The 27,652-nt window shown below is 39.9% G+C and overlaps 1 protein-coding gene across 8 annotated transcripts in view; it reads right to left on the reverse strand.

Annotated features, from left to right (window-relative positions):
- Positions 1-27,652, reverse strand: part of sema5ba (sema domain, seven thrombospondin repeats (type 1 and type 1-like), transmembrane domain (TM) and short cytoplasmic domain, (semaphorin) 5Ba) — a 239,119-nt gene that overhangs the window by 79,669 nt on the left and 131,798 nt on the right. For all 8 annotated transcript variants that reach the window (XR_003672616.1, XM_028435492.1, XM_028435496.1 and 5 more), the window contains 3 exons: positions 2,474-2,536; positions 1,108-1,206; positions 805-1,018 (listed from right to left, as the gene is read on the reverse strand). Coding sequence is in view for 7 of the 8 variants with exons in the window: in XM_028435492.1 (XP_028291293.1) it covers positions 805-1,018; positions 1,108-1,206; positions 2,474-2,536 (376 nt within the window). In the remaining variant the exon portion in view is untranslated. The remainder of the gene's footprint in view (positions 1-804; positions 1,019-1,107; positions 1,207-2,473; positions 2,537-27,652) is intronic.

Consider the following 27,652-nt stretch of genomic DNA (forward strand, 5'->3'; position numbering starts at 1 on the left):
AGTAAATCATTAACAGTCTTCCTTCGCCTCCCCTCACCTCTACTGACCACAGAACTAGTCAATTTAAGACAATACGTGGTATAATGCCTACTAAAAATGGAACTGATTGTTCTGCAGGGAAGTAAACTCTCAACTATCAGCTGAGTCAGCTGTTTCAAATACTCACATGAGTTGCTGCGCTGCTTTCTTTTTATCCGCATTTCTTCTGGTCACAGAAATAATTTAAGACAATAGTCCATTATTTTATTCAATTGCTGCGTCGCATTTGGTCACAAACACGTCAGATCATCCCATAAAGGTGATAAGAGCCGATATAACAGCTACTAAAAGCGCTCTTCGGTTTATCTATATACTGGATAATCTATATACTGAATGTAAAGTAAATATTAACTGTGATATCAACCTTCCGTCGCTATGTTTGTTTTAACTGTGAGGTAGCCTAAGAGGGAGGAGCTCACACTATTATGTACGGTAGGAGGAGCAAGGATTGTCAGGAGGAGGAGTTTCCATGTTGTGACGTCACAACGTGAGAAAAATCCAACTCGCCCGTTTGGAGCTGACTTTTTACAAAATGTGGAATAACAAGGGAGGGAGGAAACAGAACTATTTCTACTTTGGCCCTCTGAATGAGGCTAAAGCATTGCATCACTGAAGCAAAACCATTATAAAGTGATTTTAAGAGATTAAAACAGATGTTTCAAGTATTACACTAGAGAGTTTAAGCTTTAACCTAACAAAACCTATAAAGACACTTGGAATAAGCAGGATTGTAAAGTTGTTTGTAAGTAAAAAGTGCTTCCATACCGTTAAGCCATTTGGAGTTGTATTGGGCGGTTCGGAGGGGGGGCATTCCACCCAGGCTACGATATATGACAGGGTCACGACCTGAGAAGTCAATGACCGTCGCTGCGTAAAGCTCGCCGCTCTCTGTTACCACTGCAGTGGAGTTGTGACGAGGGTCGTAGGGGCAGCGTGCAACGCCATTTACACGCTCCAGCACACTGCTCATGTTGCCAATCTGAGATGAAGACAGCAGTGAACAAAACTGTAAATATAATGTATTCATTATTATTTTCCCCCTACACATAAACACTCACTAAACAGTACCTCTCGGGTGATACAGAGTGGCTGGAAGGCATTAGTTCCACAGGTCATGACCTCAGTCTTGTTCACCAGCAAGACTCGGATGTAGTTCTGACATTCAATCTGTACAGAGAAAACAGAAGAATGCAAAGAAACAGTGAAAGCACAGCAGAAGAATTAGATTTGGCTGAACATGTCAAATTTAGAGCAGATCATCCTGTTGAAAGGACACAACAGGGATACAAATTATGCAGGATAAAGTTTCACTAAGAGCGGGGATATGGGACCCTCACTTATAATGTCATCCATCCACTCAAGAATATGCCAACGATAACAATCCCCTATCTAACTGTGCAGTTAATACCACATTAAAACCATTACCTTGACAATCAACAACCGTCAAAGTACGCTCAGTAGTTTTTGGCATTTAAAATTCATTATTTGGTGGCTTTGTTTGAGATGTGTTTAGTTCATTTGAAAGATCCTTTATATATTCTTGCTTTTGTCTTTAATTTGATTAATTCATTGTTACGTGATGTTTTGAAAAAGGTTCTGCTTTCTTTTAAACTTTTTTAAGAACTTTAATTGCCCATTTCACATTGTTAAAAAGTAGTTTCTTCATCGCAATCTACCTTACACTTAATTTTTCCTTTTCCTACATTGTGAAGCCCTTTTAAACTATGAAAAGTGCTGTATAAATAAAGGTCACTTTTATTCAATTGGGGTTTGATTTTGTTGTGTAAAGGGACAGCAGAGAAGGATGTTATTACACGCCAGTGTTCTGTCAGACTGGTCCAATCAAAACATAAGTATCGAGGTAGCTGCAGCGTCACAGTGCATTGTTCAAAACATAATTTAGCAATTTTGTGTTAAAATTATTAGATTTAGTTTAAGAAAAACTTTAGTGACGGTTTGTCTGGAAAAAAAATCAACTAGTTGCAAAGCTGTTAAGAGATTTTTTTGGTCAATGTTGAGTGTATTTTTTTAGCAAATGAATGGTTTGTGTCTTTTTTGATATAACCCTTCAGTCTGTGACACTGGGAGAAAGAAAAAAAAATACCTTTGCAATCAATTCCTACAAAACATGAAATCAGACACTTTATTGCAGCAAATGTCATCAGACGTGTACTAAAAGTCGCTCTGAGTGCCTGGCTGTCTCACTTCAAACACTTTATGTGGGTATTTTTCTAACATTCAGTCCATGCTGCTCACTCCAACGCAAGAAAAACAATTTCTGATTGAAGGGCCTGAAATAATGGCTTTGTGTAGAGGCCTCCCATGAGGTGGCGAGGACGGTGCCAAAACAGCAAGATGATATCAAAAAGGCCTCCCAGCAGGCAATGCCGTGCTTGTTGTGAATATTGTAAATGTGGGAGTTGATCAGGGTTACCTCTGTTTTTCCTTTACTTTGACAGGACCTCCGTGTGTCCTCCTCCGGTGCCCATTCAGTCACCTGAGAAACAAAAACAGCAAAGGGTCCAAGAAGCAATCAGCTGAGTTTTTCAGACATCCACAGCAGTTATCCAACAGTTGTTTGCTGCTAACACAGTGGGCATGCTCGGAACAATGCATGAAAAGACTGTAACTTCTTTGCTGTTTTTTTTATTTATTTTTTTTTTATTGTGTAAACACTGCGATTAGTTTGCCAGCTGAAAGCTTATTGGAGGGCAGCGGACGGAGGAACGCAACTGCACTGTTCAAGAGCTAAGGACAGCATTAGCATGTAAATGACTTTCCCTCCATCTTCTTTATTCTTCTTCATCTCTCTCTCGTACTTAAAGTTTGCAGCACTCGCCTCCGCTACCCGCCACCCCCACCACTCCTGCTGGCCAATTATATTTCTGTTGATGGTTATGTGTCAGACTTTATTATGGATGCAGGCGGCAGCTCGGTGTGCCTGCTCTTTAAAAACACTTGTGTGCACGTGGACACACACGTACACACACTCACATAGGCTGCTCGGCCACCGGAGCTGAAAGATGTCTGTCTCTCTTGTGTATGAACGGGTGCCAGGGGGACCCCTCCCCCCACCTTGTTGTATGTAATTGGGCTCATTTTAGTCATCGTCTCTCCCCCTCTCCTAACTTCTGATGTCATCGCCCAGTAGAACAGTTTAAAAAAAAAGTTGAAGTCCTAAAGTTGAAATAAAAGAAGCAACTTTACCAAAAATCAATTTGGCTTACTGTAAGAATTCAATCCCGTATCTCCAAGTCAACATCGTCATGTATGAAAGATCACCAACTCTGTTAGGCTGTTGGACTAAAATTGTGCCTGTATTCTGCAATGGCTGCCAACTGAGGCCAAAAAAGGCAACACAAAACTGGGTCAGAACTACAAGAGCCAAAAGATTCAGACGAGCCAAATCAGGAGGAAATTAGATATATCTGATCGACAGAAGCACAGGTTGAAATGACTGACAATAACTGTATTCACATGCACATCTATAATCAGATGTGCATGTGAGGTATCAGGCAAACACATACATTATATATGACCACCAGATTACAGTATTATGGTTGCTATATAAAACCTATCAAACTCACATTAGGACAGATAACTATAAGACAGTAGGGTTGCCATGTTCAACAATACTGGGATATACTGTATATATATATATATATGTATATATATATATAATCTCCAGTATATAAACTATTTCAGTGTGGCTATATCTAAAGGACTGAAAGATGCTGAGCTGAAGGTTCCAGAGTGGAAAATAAGGTAATTTTATTCAGGATTTAACTGAATGAAATGGATTAGAAATAAGGTGGGGAAGACGAAAGATAAGGTTACAGAAGCCAGATGAAGATGGTTTGGGTTGTGCAAAGGAGAGATAATCAACATATTGGCAGAACGGATTAGGGATGAACACCACAGAGAAGGTTTATAGAAGGAAAACCTCGAGAATTTTAGCCTGAACTAAAATTCTGGAAGTTGAATTCTTTGAGGCATTTCAGTTTATCCAGATTCCAAACACCACCATCCGTGGTGTGATTAGTGTCTTTATCACTTTCAACACACAAGCTCATCCTAATACTGCTTTTCTAATGACTCTGAGATTGTTTTGGATCCCACTGGCAAATAATGTTTCTACTGTCAAGGCATTAAAGGGATGAATAAGTAGTTTGCATTTGAAAAGCAATTCTTGATTACTTCCTTGATCTGGTGCACTAATCAATACGACTTTAACAGAAGCCATAAATAAACACCTTCTTTAATTCTTTTTCTTCCTATATGTGCATTTGTTGCATAGGTATTGCATTGCATCTATCACTGGTTGTTTGCGAAAACAAATACTTTAATCGTTTATCTCAAGTGTTTAGCCACTTTTTCTAATTTAGTGTGTCCTTTTGAATTAATAGGATGTCAGCACTGTTTGCAGATATTTCTCTTTAAAAACACTTGTGGCATTATAATGAACTCTTGAGAGCAAAAGCCACTAATGAAGACGGTTAAGGTAATGTGCAAAGTGAAGGTTGAACAAAGTTACTTGACAGTAAAAGTTCAGCCCTATTTTGGTACAGTGCTGATTATAGCGTAGTATTTCATACATGTAGGATTGTCTACACCACAACACACTCACTGTCAATGACTTGTGCCATGCAATCAACACCATCGAAAAAGGATGTATCACCAAATACACTTTAAAAAGTAGGATCTTCCAACCGCTGAATGCCAGGCATTCAGATTTAATCAATTTTATGCAGCTCGAGCCACACGATTCAAGGAACTTCAACACGTGTAGCTAAAAACGCAAAATACTGAGCAGAGTGAAAATGATCTGTTAAATTGACATTACAGCGTTTATCTGTAATGCAGTCTGCATCTTTAAAGCCAATATATTCTACAGATATCTACTTTTTAACGTGTTTGAAAAGTTGAGGAAAACCAGAGCTAACGAAAATTGACTTCACTTATACTGCAATTTTTCCCCATACTGTATGTCGTCAATTGAGGAATTCAACATTTACCCATTTATACATGCACTCACACACACTAAGGTGCTAATCCTCCATTAGCAGCAATTTAAAGCATTTATTGTCTTTTCAAAAAAAAAAATTGAGCAGGAATCACATTGGAAATGTGGAACCAACGTTTTCAGAAAAAGCCGAATTTACATCAGGGACTTTAGCTGTGAGGCAAAGAAGGCCAAACATCATCCAACAAAGCCATCTTGTTTTTCACTGAGCAGATAACAATAAATGTTCCAGTGCATCACATTTAAAGGCAATTTTCTGGTCCATTGGCTGTTTTCCATTGCACTCTTTCAAATTACTTTGTAGATATAAATGTAAACAACTCATGATAGTGTCGATTTGGCTGTAATAGTTGATGTGAGTCAAACTAATCTTTCGCATCTGCACCAATGGACATGTGAAACTCCATAAAGCAGTTCAGTGAGCCCTGGCACATATTGAAAGTTACAGCTAATCCTACTCCCTCTGCAGCTTCCTTCAATTAACCTGCTTCAGACAGAAGCAGCAGAAACGGTAAAAAAATCAAACCAGAGCAGCAGGGGACAGATATATAAAGTCAACTGACGTGATTAAAATCAAAGTTGTGCTCCAGACTGAACTTGACGCAAAGGATGAAACAAAAATGACAAAAAGTAGCTAACACGCTCAGCAGGGACTCTGGTTCCCATCCAGGCTGCGTGTGCTTCCGGCCTCACCAGTAAGCAGACTCCACTGCCTTTGAGCAAAGCGTGGCACCTGTCACTCAGGAGTTGTTCACCCCTCTGCAGCGCTCCATCACTTTGCCTGCTAAATGAAAACACTGCCCCTCCACACCCCTCATCCATCAGACCCCTGACAGCCATAGGGACGGATGGCATGACGTCATTGTAAACACACACACACACATAAGGGAGATGCCTCTGCGATGAATCACAGCTCGGTGCATTACAATCTTTTCAGCCTGTCTCCTTGGATCCCCAACAGCTTAACCCGCTGACCTCCACTGGAAAGTGCCACCCTCTTCTCCCACCGTGTCCCCCGCTCTCTGCCCCATCTCTTCTCTTCACACCACTTTGGAACAAAGCTACACTACAGAGCCTGTGAGAATACCAATTCTAACTTAACATCTACTCCCTCAAATTCCTTCTTTCTGTAGCGAGAAATGAATGGCCCAGCTGCCCTTAACTAAATGAAAAAAGCAGCACATTGTGTGGGTAGGAGACAAACTTCTGTTGAATGTTGTTGTAGTTCTTGGTTGCTCTACAATTATTTGCCATGTTGCAGAACTTTATTTTGCCCACTATTGCATAGAACAGCAGTATCAATCTTTCAAAGTATTAATAAGCTATAAAATAGGAAGAAAAACTCAAATTGGTAACAAATGAAGAATGGGGCGTAGTAGAGCTGATGGGAAAGAGTAGTGGACCATTCACTAGATCTTGGGGAATACATTAGGAAAATAACTCGAGTTGTTGTTTTTTTCTCTCCAGAAAGGTAATATTATTTTGCTCAAAAGTTTACTGATAAAGCATTAAACTCTGTTCCACATCAAAGAGGATCCTTGTTTAGATCTAGATAAAAAAATAATGATGAAAAAACATTGCTTGTTGACTATGGGCTCTATTCGGTGGGGTGGCTACAAGCACGCCAATAGAATGACCACCAGCATTTCTAATATGTTCCCATTTACCAGTTGTAAACGGGACAAAATGTGCTACATTTCATTATATTTTATTCGTGCCGTCCACTCCTTTGCCTGGGAGGGCAGTGGGTGCTGCGTCGTGGAGCTGATCAGCTGTGTGCACCCAAGGTGTGCACATCGGCTGCAGCTCGTTACAATAAAACTTTGACAGACGTCAGACTGATGTCCAACTATTTCAACAGTGTATAACGTAAAGCCCCAGTTTGATCCACTACGAGGGTAAATAACAAGTGAAACATTGATGACACATGATGATGATTACGACTAATGCTGATCATTTCTGAATGCAGGAATGTAAGAAGTTTTACACACAAACAAACATGAATCTGTCGTTCGTATGAGGGGGAACAAAGAGAAATTTTAACTGTGGCTCGGACAGAAAAACGTGGCCGATCCTCACACTGTAATAATCTGATCAAATCAGCCTGTTACATTGTTTATCAACGGAAGCGTTTCAAATTAAAAGCGTGCGTGATCATTTTCACAGATTTCAATGACATTTACAAGCGTTGGGAAAACTCCATGTTCCAAGAATTCTAGATTGCCCAAAAATGACATCATGGCCCAGTCCGCCCCTCTGGCTTCAGATCGCCTTCATTCACAGCGTTATTGGTCGATTTAGGCCGGTGAGCATATCAGGAACCTGGACCAGAAATATGCGCAGGAGAGAGGTGCGGAACTGCAGGCGCATTAAAAAAGTCCAGACTGGAGAATAGGACCCTATATGCCTTGCTGTTTCCTCTAATAGTTGGTGGGGACAAACCTACATTATGTTCTGAGAAGCAACACTTTTAACTTAAGGGTAAAGACATTTTTATTCGACACTGCTTTTAATTAATGAATTCATGTTGGGTGTGGGATACATATGTATGTGTATATACGTATATATGCATATGTGTGTATCCATAAAATGAAGAGTCCGTCCTTAAGACTGCTCTACTGTAAAGTGCCTTGAGATACCATTGGTTATGATTTGGCGCTATACAAATAAAGATTGATTGAAGATTGATTGATTGAATTAAACAGTCACTATTTAATCTGATATTATCGTGTTTTACTGATATTTCCTCTTTTTCAAATGTCATTTTTAAGTGGTTTGCTAGCGCTACTGTGATGTTTGTTTTGTGTAAAGCACTTGTACATGAAAGGTGCTATAAATATAAACTTGACTTGATTTCAAACTCTCTGCAAGTGTGAATGTGTGCGAGCTGATTGCAATTGATTATCTGTAAGCAAGTGTCTGACTGGCTGACAGTTCAGCGCGGGAGGTCGAAAGCTGCTCCTGCATGTTTACTCAGAAGTTTAATGTAATTTATTTAGAATGTCATGAATTTTATCAGTTTTTGTAATTTAGTATTTAAAGGGCCCATGTTAGGCTAAATCAACTTTTCTGTGCTTTAAACATCATAAGTACTATTAGGGCTTCATACACATGCCCAAAGTGTTTTTTTCATTGATTCCCTCAATTGTTAGTTAGAGGGTGATTTGCTCCTTTCTTACTGCAGGGTGAGCCCAAACACCTCGCTCCAATTTGATGACGCGTTCCCAATTTGATGACAAATTTGACACGGCACTGAGCTGGAGAAGCCGCGCCTCCAGGAAGCTCTCTGCCGTGACTGACATAAACAGACACGGCCACTATGGTGAGCATTTTAGCGTCCTTCGCACAGTGCTATGTATGTATTTTCAACAGTCTATGTATGTACCGGCGAACGCCCCGCCCCCACGCTCTGTCTCGTGTTTATAAAGCAGCATGAGCTCGGCTAGGTGGGAGGAGGGCGGGCCATCCTCTGGCCCTACGTCACCGTAAAGGGGGGAGGAAGTCAGTGTCCTGTCTATAGACACGCCCACTCATGAATATGCATAAGCAGGCCGCAAATCAGCCTGTTTGTGTAGAGTTGCTCAGAAAGTGACTTTTCAGAGGCTAAAACTCTGGAAAACAGGCAAGTTTGGGAAAATAAACCTCAAATATTATGTTTTTGCAGTTCTTAGAACAAATGGAGATGGGTGAAAAGTAGCATGACATGGGACCTTTAAATCACATTACTTGTTCATTATAATAACATTTTACATACAATTTTTGAGTTTATCTTTTTAGTATCATCATGTTGTTAAAACAAAAACTACAGCAGAAATGTAAAACAAATCTGTGTTAGCCAACGTCTGATGATCAAATAGTGATGCTTTCTGTTTTAATACCTGCAAAGACTTGTATGGAACCCCTAGGTGTGGCACTCAAAAATAATAATATATGTAAAAATTTGCTTTCAAAATCTTCATCCTAATAATGCCATCCGTGGCATGATAACTTAGTCTTTGAAGCTTGAGTGTGATCGAAAATATTTGCACTGATTTCTACAAATCCTTTTGCAAAATACTTCCCACAATCATGATTGTGTCACAGCAGAATCTTAGCTGGTGTGCAAATGTCTGTGGGAATGTGTGAATTGGAGGCATCCCGTGTAATCGCAGCTTTATTCACACTATTTTAAGGATTTCATAACTTGTTAATTTTATCACATTATCGCATTTACTTTAGGGTAGCATTGTTTTCCGAACCCCACAAACAGAATTGAAAATTAGTCCTTGATGCGCCTTTTTTTTTTTTTTTTTAAAAAAGAATAATTTATCTTATGAATTGCTGTCATTTTGTTCACTGAAAACCAGCCCAAGGACACCGGAGATTTATTATTTGTGCCTGTAATCTTGGATGCATGTTAGAGATCATTTCCATCTATTAGCAAGGCCAACAACCATGCACAATGCTTGCCATTAATTTCTGCTCCAAACCTGAGCCTGACATGGTATTTCTTCCCATTGTGCTACTCCTCTGTTGCAATAAGAAAATCTTGCCACCGGCATTTTACTTGAAGGAGAGAGGACGAGCAAAAAACATGAATATTTTATGGGCAAATAAAACTGCAGGAGATACAATTAGTAACAGGATAGAGAATTCATCACTTTTACTGCATAGAGAGGGTGGCTGTGCTCGGAAATGAATTCAATTTTTACGGGAAACTGAGAGAAAGCGAAGGACTAAAAAAAAAGGAGGGAGAGCCATTAATGAAGCAAAGTGTCTCTGCTGCGAATGTAGTGTGGGTTTGTGTTGATAAGGCCGACGCTCACTGACACACTACTGACATCACGTGTGACAACTAATTATAACTCATGAATATTGTAAATAAGTGTGTCTGGGCAGTAATGATTGTTTGAATAGGAGCGGCCTGACACTTGTTAGCAGTCAAAATAGATTTATGAACCTCTGCAGAGGGACTGAATTATATACACATTAAAACACTCCATGCAGAGGATGTTTATTAAAGATGCATGCAATTTTACAATTCGATTTATGTCAGTACACAGTGGTACGATATGAGAAACAGCTCCTTAATGCCAAATGTGTTGACAAATAGGATGTCCCAATGCAACTTTTTTATTTCCGATATGATCCCGATATTGCAGCCTTGCGTATCGGCCGATACCGATATTGATCCGATATCAGCATGAATCATACATACTTTTGTTTTTCTTTAATAAAAAAATAAATTTTGTAGTGAGGAATGTTAGAAAAGGTCAGAAAAGTGATACTACTCAAACAGAGAACAATAGTCAGCAACAGTAAGCATGAGGAAAACTGACCCATTTATTATAAACCAATTGAATACATAAATTTTAACCTTCAACATAATATCTACAGTATTCTACAATTGAATGAAACAAATAAAAAAAAAATGAATTGGGGAAAACAAATAAAAAATATCAGAGAATCCAAAAAATTGAATTCGATATTCGTTTTCAGGCTAATATCGGACCGATATCAATATCGGATCGGGACACTCCTATTGACAAAGTAAGTGACGAAAGATTGGTAAGTAAGTAATCATCACAGTAATCACTAAAAGTAGTCCATCAGAGAGTTGAGATACATCAAGAAGAAGGTTATGGCTACAAATTAACCTTGTTTACATGTTCTCTCTTTCTTGGCAAGGTTCATCCTAGAACTGTTCAAAATAACCTGCAATGGTTTGCCGTCAACTTGTTGTGGTTTTTAATTTAACATTTTAACAAATTTGACAATCATAGAAGATAATATCGATGAATAAAATCAGAGCTGCCACATCTCATGCATTTGTGTGAAAGTCTTGCAATTGGCTGATTGCATAGTCTCATGCCACACCCCAAATTTCCCACTTGGAAAAAAAAATGTCGGTCCACTCCTGTACAGTAGGAAGCACCGCCTCTCGAGTACCTGCAATAACGATTGATGCAGGTACAAGTGTAGCATTTCTCATGCTGCATTTTATTAACCTCAAATTTTTAAACTTTTAAACCAGTTGCAGAGCTACTGATATGTGCGCATACGCAGTGTTCAAACAAGAGTGTGGAGAAAATGTAAGAAGCCAAATGATTGGCTGAAAGCAAACACACCTGATTGGCTGATGAATCTGTCAATGACTTTTATCAGCCAATGGTAACGTCCATTGACTGGCGACGTCAGAGCAGTCTCAAAATTCACCGCGCACATTTCTCTCACAAATACACAGAGGTTTCACAGCACAGAAGCAGTTTGTAAATGCACATTCAGCAATTTGCATTATCTGTGGATTTATATTACAAGTTTTCCTCAAAATAATATTTGTGAAGTAGAGCGTGTGCATTTAAGAATTTATATTACAAGTTTACATAAAATATATATTTGTGAAACAGATTGTGTGCATTTGTGAATCTGAAATACAACTGTGAAACAAAGCATGTGCATTCGTGAAAAACCCTGCAAGAGTTCATTCATTATGATACTGTTCTGATTCCATACAGGCTTGGGGTCACCTTAAAGGGGACATATCATGCTAAATCCACTTTTTTAGCCCTTAAATGCATTTTGTTGTATATTTAGAGTGCTTAGAAGTACAGAAAAAATCAAATTAGTCTCTTCAGGTGCTCCGTTGATATCTTCATATTCTGTTTTGCTCATATTTTTCAATCTCTTTCGATTTTTCTATTCTCTATTACGTTTTTTGAACTATTACATCACAGTATTTGCAGCAGAACTCCCAAATTAGTACATCAACTCCAGGTCCAACACTTCGAGCAATCCGCCATTTTTATTTCTCGCTTTTATTTTGTAGTCCAAGCTCAAGGATGCCGAAGTTACGAGAGGTGAAATCAAAATATTTGGTTGTTGGATGTAGTAACCCACACGCTTCATTACACCGTCTCCCAGCATCAGAACCTTTTCAAAGTGCCTGGTTGAGTTTTATTTTTCACGGAAATGTACCCACATCTGTGGGTAAGATCATTTTTGTGTGCGCGAAGCACTTCAAGGATGACTGCTTCATCAACCTACGCCAGTATAAAGAAGGATTTGCCGAAAGACTTTGTCTGATTGAGGGTTCAATTCCTTCTATCTTTGGAGACGACAAACAGAGCACTTCGGTAAGCTGTAAATAACGCTAAAAAGTGTGATGATAAGACGTCCCTGTCATTGTTTTGTTACCATTAGCAGTTGCACCGTCTTCAGACTTCATCTGTTTGCGCTGTGTGCTCGTTTTAGATCCTTGATGATATGGCCTACGTGATTTAATTTAAGTCTAAAGTTTTCATTAGTCATTTCATTTTGCCGTTTTTGTCTTTGAAAAGACTGTATTAAAATGCATTTCGTGACGTTAGCTTAGCTCGGTGCTTGTGTTAGCTCGGTGCTTGTGTTAGCTCACTTGTTAGGGTTCTGCAGGTTCATCATCTTCATTTTCATCTCGCTCCGCCGGGTCCCACTCTGGCTCGAACATGTAAAGCTGGATGGACAAGTCTTCCGTTGTTGACATTGTGTAAATAACATGTGAATAAACTTTTTCTGCGCCGCTACATAGCTCTATCTCTTCTATCAAAGTACAAAAATGGCCGAGCAGGGTGGAGTTGAACCGAGTGTCACCTGAAGAGGGGGCGGGGTATGGAGTGTCTCATTTGGATTTAAAGAGACCGCACCAAAACGAGTTGCTCTCAGAAGCACATCAGAAAAGGGGTAGAAAAGGGGCCTGTGGAGCTATAATAATGAGGAATTCAGACCCAAGCATTGCAGTTCTGCTTTATATAGACCACAACTGTATGATTTATATGTAAAAAGGAAGGATTTAAAACCATGATATGTCCCCTTTAAATGATGATGCATTATGGGAAGTGGAGGCATAACATGTCTAGTTTTTGTTGTTGTTCCCTTGTGTTCACTTGGTGAGATGCAAAGTGTGTGTGCGTGCGCTATGACCAGCACTGTAGTGCAGCGGTGCGTCAGAAGAGGAATAAATATTGTGTTTGACAATGCCTTAGCTAGATTCACACTCTGCTTTTAGCTGGTGAAAATCAGAATGATCATGTTTCTATGGCTTTGTAGTTTGAAGTTTCCAAAGAGAAAAACATTAATAGATATATGTAGAGGAGCTCTATAAACGTGTTCATTCTAAAATAAAAACATCAACCACATGCCATTCTACACCTGGTCTTGCTGTTTATTAATCTGCCCACGTTTCATGTTTATTTTATTTTTGCTCACTTAACAATCCGAAGTCATCGGATTCTGGCTTGTAAAAGAAATTATTCAACACACATTTTCTTGGTATTTTCACCATTTAGTGGAAGCGAAAAGAAAAAGACACCCACTTATATTTATGTAAAAACACAAGTATAATGCTTCCCAAGCCACAAAAGCAGATAGATTATAATGACTCAACCCTTTGTCTTGTAGCTCATTGTCTCAGATCACGAATCCATGAACACACACATCCTTCCTATTGTAAGTCTTTTCACAATCAACACACACACAAACACAGCAAAGATCAGCTCATACCTGTGCCTGTCAAACACCATGCTCCAAAAAGCTAGCAGGATGTCATTACCTGATACCGTCATCTCAATAGTTCATACTGCGGCTCTGTTGTGTAGCTACATTCAGGAATAAATTTAATAATTAGACCGTCAAGAGACGACTGATGAAAGCAAAGTTCATCAGGGAGCTGTCATGAACATAACCAAAAGACAAATGTTTCAATAAATAAATAAATAAATAAATAAGCTTGGTTTCTTTAATAGAGGCCTCGGCGTAGTTTGCCTGTAGCTGTTTGTCAGTCTGGAGACAATTCCACAAGGTCTTAGCCCTGTTCTTCTCAACCCTGCTTTGGTTGATCGGTGCTGCTAGACATTCATGCAGTGCAGTTAGCTTCTTCAGCAGGTATGTATGCTGAAAATAAACAGGATGTTCTCCACAGAATGGAGAGCGAGTGACATGAAGTCATGGAATGTCAAAGATTGACAGCACTGGGCCTGAAATGATCATTACATATTGGCGATAGAAACTATAAGCCTTTCATCAACACCCAACAGACGAACCAGTTACTGAGGGACAGGACTCATGCAGAATGGCTTACTCAAAACAGGACGGTCATGATCATGAAAGATACCCAGTAGGAAAATGACCCATTCAACTACCAGCCAATAACCTGTCTCTCCACAACATGGACGCCACTGTCAGGCATCATAGCATCTGAGATAAGTAGGCACATGAGTCAGTACATGAGCGAGATACAAAAAAGAATTTGCAGTAACACCAGGAGAGCCAAACACCAACTACTGGTAGACAGAACAACCACCCAAGATTGCAAGAGTTGGAAAACCAACCTGTTCACTGCCTGGATTGAATACAAAAAAGTCTAGATCAACAGGACACTTCATAAAAAACTCCATGGGGATGTGGAAAACCTCAATATGGTCAATGAAGTGCATCATATATCAAGGAGACACACTTTCACCACTGCTGTTCTGCACAGACCTCAACCCCCTCAGTCAGGTCATCAATAAGACTGGCTATGAACACCAATTATGAGATGGAGCAACAATCAGTTGATCCTTGCTACAAGGATGTACAGCAAGGACATCAGAATGTCATTCAGGTTAGGTAAGTGTGGCCAGATGGCATCCAAGAGAAGTAGGATGATTAGAACTGAAGGACTCCACCTACCAGAGGGGAACATTGGCGGTATCTAGGATAGCTACAAGTATCTTGAGATCTCACAGGCTAATGTAAATCATGAGGAGGCTGCAAGGAAGTCAACCACAACCAATTACATACATCTAGCAAGGCAAGACCTGAGAAGTCAGAAAATGCAAGTCCAAGCCATCAAAATGTATGCACTGCTGGTCATTAGATACCCAGCTACCCAGATAGTATACAGATATGGACCACATCTTGCAATAATCTGGCACTTTTGGCATTTCTCTGGCCTGTACAAAATAGATGTGAGCCAAAATTGGCCCACATATGATGCTGCAAATGTGGGCTAGTTGTCTTGAAACATATTTGGGCCAGTTTCTGCTGAATTATGGCGAGTTGGTGTAGACTAATCTGGATGTGAACCAAAAGTGGTCCATATATGAGGTACAATATCTGTTTGGTCTGTCTTTGGCTCACATCTGGCATTGTGATGGCTTATTTGTGGCCAGGTTTTGGCAAACAGGAGCAGAAGTGCCATCATCCCATGCTGTATGTGGGCAGGATGAACATGCTAGGTGTGGGCTCACTGGGCCAGATAAGGACCAGAAGAATTTTGCTATCTGGGTGGGATCAAAAGCTGGCCAAAGAAGGAATTTGAAGCTACAGATATCAAGACAAGAAAGCTCATCACCTTGCATGGAGGATTCAATCCCAAGTCCAGCACCCTGACACTTTACATGAAATGGAAGGTCGGAGGTGGAGGACTAGTGAGCATCAGATCCACTATCCAGGATAAAACATTGAAATTCCAGGAAGATATAAAGAACTTGGATTCAAAGGATAAACTGCTCAATAAATGCCTTTGACGATCACCAGATAAGGGCAACATGGTACATGGCTCAACCAAGTGGCTAGGATTGTGTACAGGAATATATGTACCCAGTATGAACAGGAAGCTCCCAAATCTTGATGGGACACAAACCAAAGGTTGAGAACAATGGGGCTAAGATCCTGTGGGATGTCAGCTTCGACATTGACAAACAGCTGGTGGGTAATCAACATCAAAGGAAGAAGCATGAAAAGGTGGAAAAGTACAAAGGGCTGAAAGAAAAACTTGAGCAAATGTGGAAGATCAAAGCCATGTGGCCCTTGTGGTAGTTGGAGTCCTCGGGGCATTGACCCCTAAACTGGGAGAGTGGCTCCAATAGACTGCAGGAACAACATCTGAAGCCTCAGTCCAGAAGTGTGCAGTGCTAGGAAGAGCTAAGATACCGCACAGAACCCTCAAACTCCCGAGCTTAAAAAAATGAAAAGATAAAGCTTTGATGTTTGAGTCACTGCCTGAAATTATTGTTTTACTGTGTTCCAGCAGCCTGGATGTTGCCCACTCTCCATGCTACAGACTCCTACTCACTGTAATTCTACATTACGTAGGCTGGCAGGTGAAAGCAGACAGTCTCTCCACAACCAACCTACTAGAGTGTTGGATTCTTTCTGAGAATCCTCAAACACTTACATCAACATGTGCACCCACACAAGCACAAAGGGAGACAAATGAGCGCCCTGGATTCTTATTTTAAGCATAGAATGTGTTTAGGTGGCACAAATACTGAATAATTAAATTACGAGTTCACACACTTCAATATTTATATTAAATATTTATACTAAACATTTGCATGATTCCAGCAAATGTATGTAAAGGTCAGTGATTTGAATATGAGATACTTAAAAAAAAAATGAATATCCTAATTTTAAAAAGTTCCTGCAGATTTCAATAAGTGCTGCTTAGAATGAGATTTCCAAAAGGTGTAGGCGATTACTGCTGGGTTGGAGGGTTCTATCATTTCAGTGCACAGCTTGTCATGGAAACACATGGATATGTAAAATTTTACAGAGTGAACAAACGTATCACCAAAAGAAACAAAAAAAAAAAAAACAGTAACAATGCTAACACTGCCACGGAGATACTGTATATAGGCTACAGCAAGCCTCTCAAAAGAACAGATGGAGTAATGCTTTCTTTCTTATTTATTCAGTTATATTTTGTGAATATATTTTTGATGCATTTTAATTTGGTAAAATACAAACAGTATTGAATTCTTCCTACTTTCATACACATCAGACAGTATAAAATATATAATTTAACATGATTTGTAACAGTGACAGTGCTCTATTAAAAAAAAATAAATATGGCTCTAATAATATGGCCTGATAATTTTTCTTAAAAAGGCAAAGTCACTAAAAAGAATAAAACTATTGGGTTATGGGAAAATGACTGTAGAAAGCAATAAATAGATGGGTACAACAAGGGATACATGAATAGTAAAAAAAAACCTAATATGCCTACATGGAAACAACTTTATTGAAAGAATAAGTTAATGACTATGTATATTAGAAATGTAAGAGAAATAGTATCAATAACATTTGGTAATTTAGGCAATAACAACAGGAATAAGGTGATTTTTCACCCTTTGGTTGTATCCATGCCCTGATCGAAAAAGCTGGCATCACGTAAATGTTGTAAAACCTTTCTTTGTGGATTACATATTGGCAGGAATTCAGGATTATGTTAGTGGACACCTTTGAACTTGATCAATAAGAAAAAAAAACACTCAAAAATTGATACTTTGATAAGTATTTGTCCATGGCTTTAGAATAATTGTTCACATTATGCCATTGTGCATTTTTTAGTCAGACAATAACTTTAACAAACATATGTATTCAATAATAATTATTGACTGACTCCCCATACATGCAAGCATTCACTCTCCATCAATGATCCTTCCCTGCATATTAGACCAATTTACAAAAACTCCTTTCCTTAGTCATTTAAAACAAAAGGAACCCTCACTGTTTGACTTTTGGCAAAACTTCCTGATGTTTTCTGACTTAACACTAGAAGTCCCAGGGATTTCTATATCCCCCCAGAAGTCCCAGAGCAGGGTCAAATGAACTCTAGGACCAAACTGACGACTCTGATGGCTACAATTTGCATCTATTCATTTGTAAATGAATCACCTGAGAAATCAGCAGGGGGGAGAGCCTGACTCTAACAATGGAAGTCTGGAATGTTAGGGGGAAGTGCCCTGGAAGCTAAAGTCACAATGCCCCGTTTATTAACTCGTTCTGCTTGATGCTGGGGGAGAACAAACACAGACTACAAACATTGAAAGAAACAGAGTCACCTCTTCCAACACACCTGATTCAAATGATTACCAGGCTTCTGCAGAGCTGGATGATCATTTGAATAAGGTGTGCTGATTAGTGGCCCTCGAGGACCGGAATTGGACACCCCTGGAATACCCTGTTGTCATGCAGCCTTTTGTGCTGTGGGGAATAAATAGCTTGCTGCTTCCACCTGCTGACACTCCACACTTATTCTACTCAAAATGCAGAGAAGACTTACCACTCAAGAAGCGTTGGAATTGATCCTGAACAAGGCAAACCCTTGTGACTCAGATGGAGAGGACATAAACCTTCAGCCAAATTCGGATTCGGACTCTGAGCTGTCTTCAGGTTAGATTTCCCAAACATCCTATTTTCATTTCCTGACTTTATTTTTATTTAAAACCAAACAAAAGAATAATTTGAATTTGTTCACATTGCAGATGACGAGACTGCTCCTCATCTGGAAAAGAGAGCTCGGTTGGAGAGTGAGCCCACAGAGACGGCGAAAGAGGGCACAGTGTGGCATGAAGAACATGTGGGTACAATTCTCCGTTTCACTCCAATGGAACCGTACGCTGCAGATGGAGAGCCAACAGCAAAGGCCAGAAGAAGAATCAGGAGTCGCCTTCAGAGCTTCCTCTGTTTCATTACTGTTGGCATGCTCCGTACCATTCAAGAATGGACTATTCAGCATGCACGGCAAACGGAGCAGACGGACTGGTTCATGATCCTCCATGAACTAATGGCATTTATTTCTGTTATTATTTTGAGGGGGGTGACCAAGGTTCCATCTCTGCATGACAGCTGGTCAGCATGCCTGGGAAACCCACTTATCACTGGAATTATGTCACGAAACCGTTTCCAAGACATCATGCGTCACCTACGATTTGATGACATGTTTACGCGCAGTGAGCGAGTGCAGACAGATAAGTTTGCTGCAATTTCGGATGTGTGGGGATCGTTTGTTACCAACTGCATCACATGCTACAACCCTGGTCGACACATCACAATTGATGAACAGCTTTTCCCATCGAAGACTCGCTGCTGTTTCCTGCAGTACATTGCAACAAAACCCGACAAATTTGGCATAAAGTTTTGGGTGGCTTGTGATTTGAAAACAAAGTACATCTGCAATGTCCTCCCATATCTTGGAAAGGACCCCAGTCGTCCCAGTGAGGAGAGACTTTCTGAGAGTGTGGTGATGAAGCTGATGGAACCATTTATGGACAAAGGCAGGACGGTCACCACGGACAATTTCTTTACATCACTGACACTTGCACGACGACTGCTCAGCCGGAAAACCACCATCCTCGGGACAGTCAACAAGATTCGCCGGGAAATTCCTCAGTCAACTAGAAAGATGGACCGCAAGGAATTCACCACTCAGGTATGTTGTTGGTCTTTTTATTCCATCAACACCTCTGAGTGTGTCATTGTGTTTAAAACCGCTATAATAACAACAATTTCTTCTTTTTTAGGTGTTTTCCACCACTGGTGCCACGCTGACGGTGTATGCGCCCAAACGAAAAAAGACCGTCTACATTCTCAGCAGCATGCACAGCGTGGTTGAGACTGAGGAAACCATCAAAAGGAAGCCAAACACCATCACCCAATACAACACCACAAAGTGCGGAGTGGATGTGATGGACCAGATGGTGCGGGAGTACAGTGTGCGCACAGGAACACGGCGATGGCCAGTCGCCGTGTTCTACAACATGATCGACATGGTGGCACTCAATGCACATCTGCTTTATCAAGCATGCACCGGGGTGCAGGAGAGACGGGTGGACTTCCTGGTTCAGCTAGCAAGAGAGTTGGCTAACTCTCATGTGAGTGAAAAGAAGGCACTCAAAGAGCAACGGCGCCAACAACAACCGCCTACACCTGGTCCTGGGAAAAGGGCTAAGTGTCAGATCAACCATTGCTGCAAGAGCAATAGCGCAACTGTGCGATGTGTTCATTGCCACAAATACACATGTGGCAAATGTAGGAGAGAGATACCGTGGCAGTGCCAAGTATGTCACGAGTCTCAATAAGAGGATGAAGGAGATTCTTCTAAATATGTGCACAGTTGCTTTGTTATTATCATTATTTTTATTTATTTATTTTTTTTTTTTTACACAAATAAAAACCATTGAAAACAAATCACAGTTGTTCTTTTGCACATTTCTCACACCACACTGTCATTAAAAATAAATAATTTTTGTGTTCTCTTTGGGTCAAATGACACCTCTCTGGGTTTTATAGGTAAAAAGTTCATTTGACACCTCTGTGGGACTTCTAGTGTTAAAGCTGATATCCGCAGTTTCTGAGAGGACGCCTCGATGTCCCGCCCTCAACAGCTCCACTTCTAACAAAAGCCATGCCTCTTCTTTTCTGCACAGGCATCACGGAACATAACAAGGTTGTATCGGGTCGCATTGATATAGGTCTATGGGTCAGGTAAGAGCCAAATCATATTTACCTGTTTGCTGTTGTGACGCGCGGCCTTGTTTCCGTGCACAGTTCCACATTCACTTTGATTGACAGACTCAAAAACAGGAAGTCAACCACCGGCAGTAGACCATAGTAAATGACTAGTTAGGTATTTTTTTCTCATTTCAAAAGAATCATACATAAACATACATTTATCAGAAACTCCAGATATCAGCTTTAATATTCTTTGAGGTAATATTCAAGATGATCATTGTTTGTCACCAAATTTGTCCAGTGAAGACAATCTTATGGCTTATTGGTTTATCTCCAGCTTATTACTTCCCGTAGCAAAAACCCTTTGTGCCAATACAAACATGTTCTGCATGCTATTACGAGTCATCCATCACAGCCCTTTACAAGATGAACAAGCAGCCCCATTACTTGCTCTCGCAGATCATCCCTTTATTCTGACAAAGACTGCATCAGTTATTAAATCTATGGCCAAACTGCAGCACAGAAATTAATGAAGAGTGTAAATGAAATCAGCCTGAACTCATCAGGCAGCATGCAAGGAGAGGAGTTTGATACTGTGAGTGAAACAAGGCTATGAATATCTCACAGGGTTAGGTTAATGTTCATCCAATGGCCTTTCATTCATTCTGATCCACTGCTTTTCTCTACCAGTCCAGTCTGTCCTTGAGCAACACCAAGGACCGCAGCTGGATGTGATGTGAATAATGTTGATGAGAAACCACAACCATGCTCCGTACGAGCCGCGCTTCCCACGTCACTCTCATAGTACCTTTGTGAGAAAAGGTCAGAGTGTTTCCAGTAGGGCCCAATGTGTATCTTCCTCTTCTGAATAACCTTCAAACATCCGTACGACACGTAAAACAACAGACGCTCATTCTTTTGCTTCTGATGTGTTTTCTTAACATCTGTGCTGCTGTGGGAGCTTTTACAAGATGTTTCCTGTACAAACCAATGTGCCACGACAGTGACCGGCGTGTTGACTTTACAGATCAGCTGTGCTCTTGTGAGCGTCTACTGGGACACTGTGCACACTGAGAAAAACACACCCGTGGTTCCCAGCTGTAAATATAGACATCTCACATCTCAGAATCCTAAATGGCATTGCTGTTTTGTTCAGAGCATGGAATATTTCTACAATTTGTACAGCTATTCAAAAGCAGAGAACAATTATTTATGCTGTTATATGAACACACTGCAGTCCTAATGGCATTTGACAAACCTGCAGTTGATATTATCAAAATGTAATTGCTTAGTTTAGTTTAGCCTCAGAGGACGCAGCCTGCCCCAAAAAAACAAGTGTGAAATTGTAATGTTTTAAAGTTTTTCAATCATTTAAATCATGACCTTAAAATACAATTTTAATCAAGTTAATATAATGTGTAATTATGACTGTCGTCAGTCCTTCATTTCAGTCTTTTAAATTCTGTGAAACAGAAACTAAATTGGTCAATCTGTGTGGAGTTTGCATGTTCTCCCCATGCTGCGTGGGTTTCCTCCAGGTACTCCGGCTTCCTCCCACTATCCAAAAACATGACTGTTATGGTTGATTGTTGCCCTGTGATGGACTGGCGCCCTATTCAAGGTGTAACCCCGCCTAGCGCCCAGTGTGAGCCGGAGATAGGCACCGGTAGACCCCCGCTACCCTGAAAAAACAGGAGCAAGCGGGTCTGAAAATGGATGGATGGATGGATGAAACAAAATTGCAGTAAATAAACTGATAAATTCTGCACTCTGTAGTGACTTTTTTTTTCTTTTCACCTATGAGACAGATACTGCAATGCATCACTGTTTGATTGTCTATGTATCATATTGTGTGGTGAGATACCCTCCAATTTCCCACCCCTATTGTAAAGCATTATTTACATTTATATGAGATATTTGTTAATGTTTAAGAATGTTGGAAAATTATTACAATAACAGGTTAGCAGAAGAAAAGAAAAAGGCACTCTGATCACTGCCTGTAACTGAAGAGATCGACCATGAAGTCACACAGCAAGGTGATCACCATAGGGCTGTCATCCTCAGCCTACTGTTGGAAATCGACTGACGACAAACACAAACACTGCATTGAGGACAAATCCCAGGCTCTGAACACAGGAGGTGGGGACACAAAAAGCAAGTCTCCCACTAGGAAAATGATGACACTAAAATAGAGGTGACATTCTGGCATCTGGAAAACTTTGAAGAGAAATACTTTTCTTCACTATTTTACCTCTAAGCCAAGAAATATTTCATCAAACGACAGAAGGACAAGGTGCCAACCAGGCAGGTCACAGGCGCTCTTGTACCTGGAGTCCAATCAGGACTGATAAGTTCCACTTAGACTAAGATACGCATGTTTGGCTTGAAGCAGTAGACAGAGAGAGAACATGTACAGTTAAGGCTTTGGCCTGGTTTAGGGTTCAGCGTTTATCTTAGTTCATCTGTGGTGGCAACTCATTAGTTACAATTAAATTAAATTATGTAATCAGATTAACACCGACATGCATTATTGTAACAACATTTCAATTAAAAAGATCTATTCAATATCATTTCAGTTCAACTTTATTTGTATAGAATTTATAACAAAATAATCTCAATGCGCTTATGAAAATATAAAAAAGGGTCAATGATTGATTAGAATTTACAATACTACTACTATAACAAATTCCCTGATCATAAAGTCAACTACTGGTGCCTCACTCAGTGTGATGTGAAGATTAAACAAGAACAGCTAAGCTTGAACAAGCATCTGCTCAATACAGGACCATAGTGCAACTGGTCAATTAAGGTCAATAGCAATCGAACAGAATTTAAAAATATTTAAAATAGTAAAATGAGGCAACTAGTGTAAGGTTTTTTCTCTACCTTCGTCCCGGATCTTTTAATTAACAGTCCGAGGACAGATGACAAGAGTAGATTAATTTAAATGTGGTTTATTGTTGTTACAGTCACAAGCAAAATAGACAAACGGGTGGCCAGCAGAAGCAACCTATGTCTCTTTACGTCTGTGTGTTTCTCTGTTCTCAGTGTATCTCTATCTCTAGCTGGATTTCCATTACCCTTGGAAATGCACAAAATCTAAATAGCGCAATAAGAACTTGTAATAGAAACGCCTGCATTTTGAAAAAGCACTGAAATATCGCAAATAAGTTTTTATGCTTTTATGAGGAGGAGTTACAGATATTTCGATATTAAAATGTATCGCAAAAGTGCTATGGAAACACATGACCGTTAACTACCGTTAAACATAACGTGCCCGCACTTGAAAACCCTCGGCTTGGCATTTGAAAAATCCTCAAAATATTAACCGTCACAAAAAATAATTTACATTGATTTATTGTGACCAAGCTAAGCACTTCAGTGAATTTATAGTTGGAAATGGTTCATCCATTACATTTATAATACCGGTAGGGGAATAACACATTATTAAATATGATTACTCACCTGTTTATGCATAGAATTTTATTACGTAGTGGTTTCTGTGACAAACACAAAGATAAAAAATGTTGCCACTAATCTAAAGCCCTGTGAATGTCACCCTACAGCAAGGTATCAATGGTTCACCTCCTTTCCTTCTTAAAAATCAGTCCATGACAAAGTTTTTTTTTTAATCCTCAACCTGGAATCCCCCCATTAGTACCAATGTTGTGGTGTCCAGCTGTCATCAGGTGCTAGGCGGGGGTACACCCTGGACACAGCGCCAGACCATCGCAGGGCAACACACAGACAGACAACCACTCCCACTACCATTGTTTACTGGGCCACCATCACAAAATATTGTCTTTACTCTTGGATCTGTATTGTTAGAGCTGTAAAGCTAATATCCCGAGTTTCTGAGAAATCCATGTTTATGTACGTATGATTCTTTAAAATGCGAGAAAAAAAAAAAACCTAACTAGTCTTTTACTATGTTCTACTGCCGGTGGTCATTCATATACATTAATGCATATAAGTCCCTCCTTCATCCTATAGACAAATGGAAACGATCATCGAGTGCACCCAGCCAATAGGCTTCTACTTCCTGTTTTTGAGACTGTCAATCAAAGTGAATGTGGAACTGTGCACGGAAACAAGGCCGCACGTCACAACAGCAAACAGGTAAATATGATTTTGGCTCTTACCTGACCCATAGACCTATATCAATGCGACCCGATACGACCTTGGTATGTTCCGCGATGCGCATGCAGAAAAGTAGAGGCGTGGCTTCTAGTAGATTGCAGAGGCAGGGGGAGGAAGTGGAACTGTTGAGGGCGGGACATTGAGACGTCCTTTCAGAAAGTCTGGATATCAGCTTAAACAAGCTTTGAATGACTCTACAGCGGAAACTGGAATTCTGGATGTCATTACTTGAGCATGTTCCTCTCTCACACATCATCAAACCAATTATTGTCCCATTGCTTTATCCTGGGAATTTGCAGAAAGCGTAAACAAATAAATTCTATCTGTGCTCCAACAATGCTCCGTGGGGCACAATTCAGAGTGTGTTTCAGTCACCTGTGTGCCAGCACGTTCTACCCAGTCCTCAGCCTCAAAAGTCTAGCAGTAGAATATTAAAGTAGAATCAAATAGAGACATCTATTTAAATGAGTGAGCAGATTTGGCATCGCTTGAATGTTTTCTGTTATACGTAGTGGTGAATCAGTCAGATACAATAATATTCAGAGTAAATATTTGCATAGAAATCACACACCAGGAGACAATCTCACACAAAGGAAAAGCAGCAATAAAAAGATTCATTGGAGCTATCATCGTGATAAAAAAAAAATCCTGTAGCAGTTCCACATCAGGAGCAAATACAAAGAGGAGAAATGTCACGAGGAACACATTTTTTTTCCAGTGGGAGGGATTAGAGAGGGGAGTGCGTGCAAAGGTGGATAAACTGATAGAGAGAATAAACAGGGTGGATCCTGGAGTGCTGGCTTAGGCAAATGGAATGATGGAGACATATTTGTTGAGATGCAGACAGTTTTCTGAGGTTTACATTCCAACGCTACATTGCAGCGGTCCTATCTATGCAGGGATTATCTGATAGACTCGCAAAGACCTGCCTCCCCCAACCTATTATCTACCTTCACTTTTTCACATTCACGGGCATCAGGGGTGCTCATTATGTTGATCGTATCAGACACTGTCCTGAGCCAGTGAGTGAGTACTGCTGCAAATCACGACGCGTGAATCACAAAGGCAGCCCTGTCTCAAAGGGCCAGTCGGTTTTCCTACATACATTTGTGCACACTATGGATTTGTGATGAAAAAGGATCGAAGATGGAAGTAAATCACGTTTTCCTTTTTCAGGATGTAAAGTTAGATCAATATTTGAAGCCTGTTCTTGTAATTTCCTCCACGCAAAACCCGTCCTTGTTCTTTCTCCACTGTGTGTTTCTATAGCACAGACCAGACCTACCTTCTCTTTCAGTTCTCTTGCTGGAACAGGCTGTAAAAAGACAAGTCAGTAAATCTTTGACCTCGTACCAACTGAGCAGCTGATACCAACAGCTACATTCCACACCGTCCTCCCTCCAAAGACTAATGCTGAAGCTTTCGGTGCTTTGACCTTATAAGATAACTGCACATCTGTAACGAAGTGTTTCAAATAGGCCAAGACATAACTGAGAGCAACGGTAAGTGCAGAACAAGAAAAACAGGAAGAGATTTTCAGCACCAGCATTTTGGTAAAATGCAAATATGTCATCAGGACAGAAATCAATAACGTATTTCCCCTGGAGAGATCTATATAAAAGAGGTATTTCCTTTGTAATTTACATTTACTTTGAAGCTACAGAATTAGGTGAAGAAGAGAAAAAAATATAGATTCTCTAGTTTTACCATTTCCCCTAAGTTTACCAAAAAGAAAAAGAGAACAACTGAAAGTGTGGAATAATTCTTTTACTACAACACAGTACAAAAAGAGTGTTTTTTCATTTTTTTTGTTGCAAAACTCTGTTATTCCAAATTAAGGCCGAGATATGTAAAATATGGGTTGAAAAAGACAATGCATGTATCGTAAGTTTGTCAATTTGATTGCATAAAAAACATAATTAGACCAGTAAATAGATGCTCCGATGCAGAAAAAACCATGTCTCATCCAGGGGTCGCGTTAACCAAATGTTGGTCATTAACCATTTTTATTTTTTTAAACGAGACATTTTGACAGTTTGTAATTTACACCTCTGACCACTTCGTGTGAGTGAGCATATTATTAAGCTATACTGGGGGATTTCCTCCCGCTAAAGGGAGAGCTTGAGTGATCAGGTTAGTCTGATGACTTCACTTGGATTCAGCCTCCAGAACAACTTAAGACGTCGTCTGTCCAATGCAAAAGTCCTCCTTGAAAAGCCTCTGCAGCTATCCCACATCAGATGTTTTATCACGGACAAGCTGGCACGCAACTGAAGTCCATGCAAACCAGGGGGAACGTGTAAAACTGTTTTCAGGCCACTGCAGTCGCCAATTTCAAGTGCAATCATTTAATTTCATGGTTCATATGTAGCTACTGGGGCCACAGTCATTGGTCTGTTTAGTCACTGCGGAGAAAACAGTTACATGCATTAACCTGCTTGTAGATGTGTGATGGCACGGTATGATTTCTCTCTTCAGCTTATTTGGACTTAATATTAATTGAGGATAAATTAAAATTAAATGCAATTATATGTGATATTATCATTTTAAAAAAAGGAAATTAAGTGACTGCTAAAAATAGATTATGATGGAATTATGACTGTCAGTCAAATAGACTGACAAAGTAAAATTCTAGCATCAGGAGTGTGTCCTTTAAAATAAAACATGTACAGTAGGTTGCAACACGCCAATAACCAAGAAAGAAGAAGAACTTGACAAAGACAAATTTGTGGTAATTTTTCTTGTGTGGCAACATAAAGATTTCCTCTGCTGCAAGGAACACATTTTTTCCAGCTTGACACGCAATATTTTTGTGTTCCGTGACACGGTTTATTTCGTACCGGGTGGCACAAATTTTAGTTTCTACTCCTTTGACTAATTTTCAAATCGATGTATGCCAATGGGATTTATCACCTTAACCATAAACCTTACCCTAATCCTAACTGTAAGCCTGAATGAAATATTCTAATAAGTTGTAAATGCATAAAGTAACTTGAAATACGTGAGTTTTAAAGTCATATCTCGAAATCAAAATCAAAAATCGTGTTGGCACGCACAAAAATTAGGGTATGGGAAATATTGAGGATGACTAGTTTTAAGATGAAAGTGTCTATTTGTATGGTTGCCGTACGTACAACCCCTGGTGCTATTGGTACGTTTACTGAAGTACACGTCCGTAGCGTCTTAGGGTTAGGTTTAGGTTATAACCCTATATTGCAA

This window comes from Gouania willdenowi, chromosome 21, assembly GCF_900634775.1.
Source record: "Gouania willdenowi chromosome 21, fGouWil2.1, whole genome shotgun sequence".
Taxonomy (NCBI): domain Eukaryota; kingdom Metazoa; phylum Chordata; class Actinopteri; order Blenniiformes; family Gobiesocidae; genus Gouania; species Gouania willdenowi.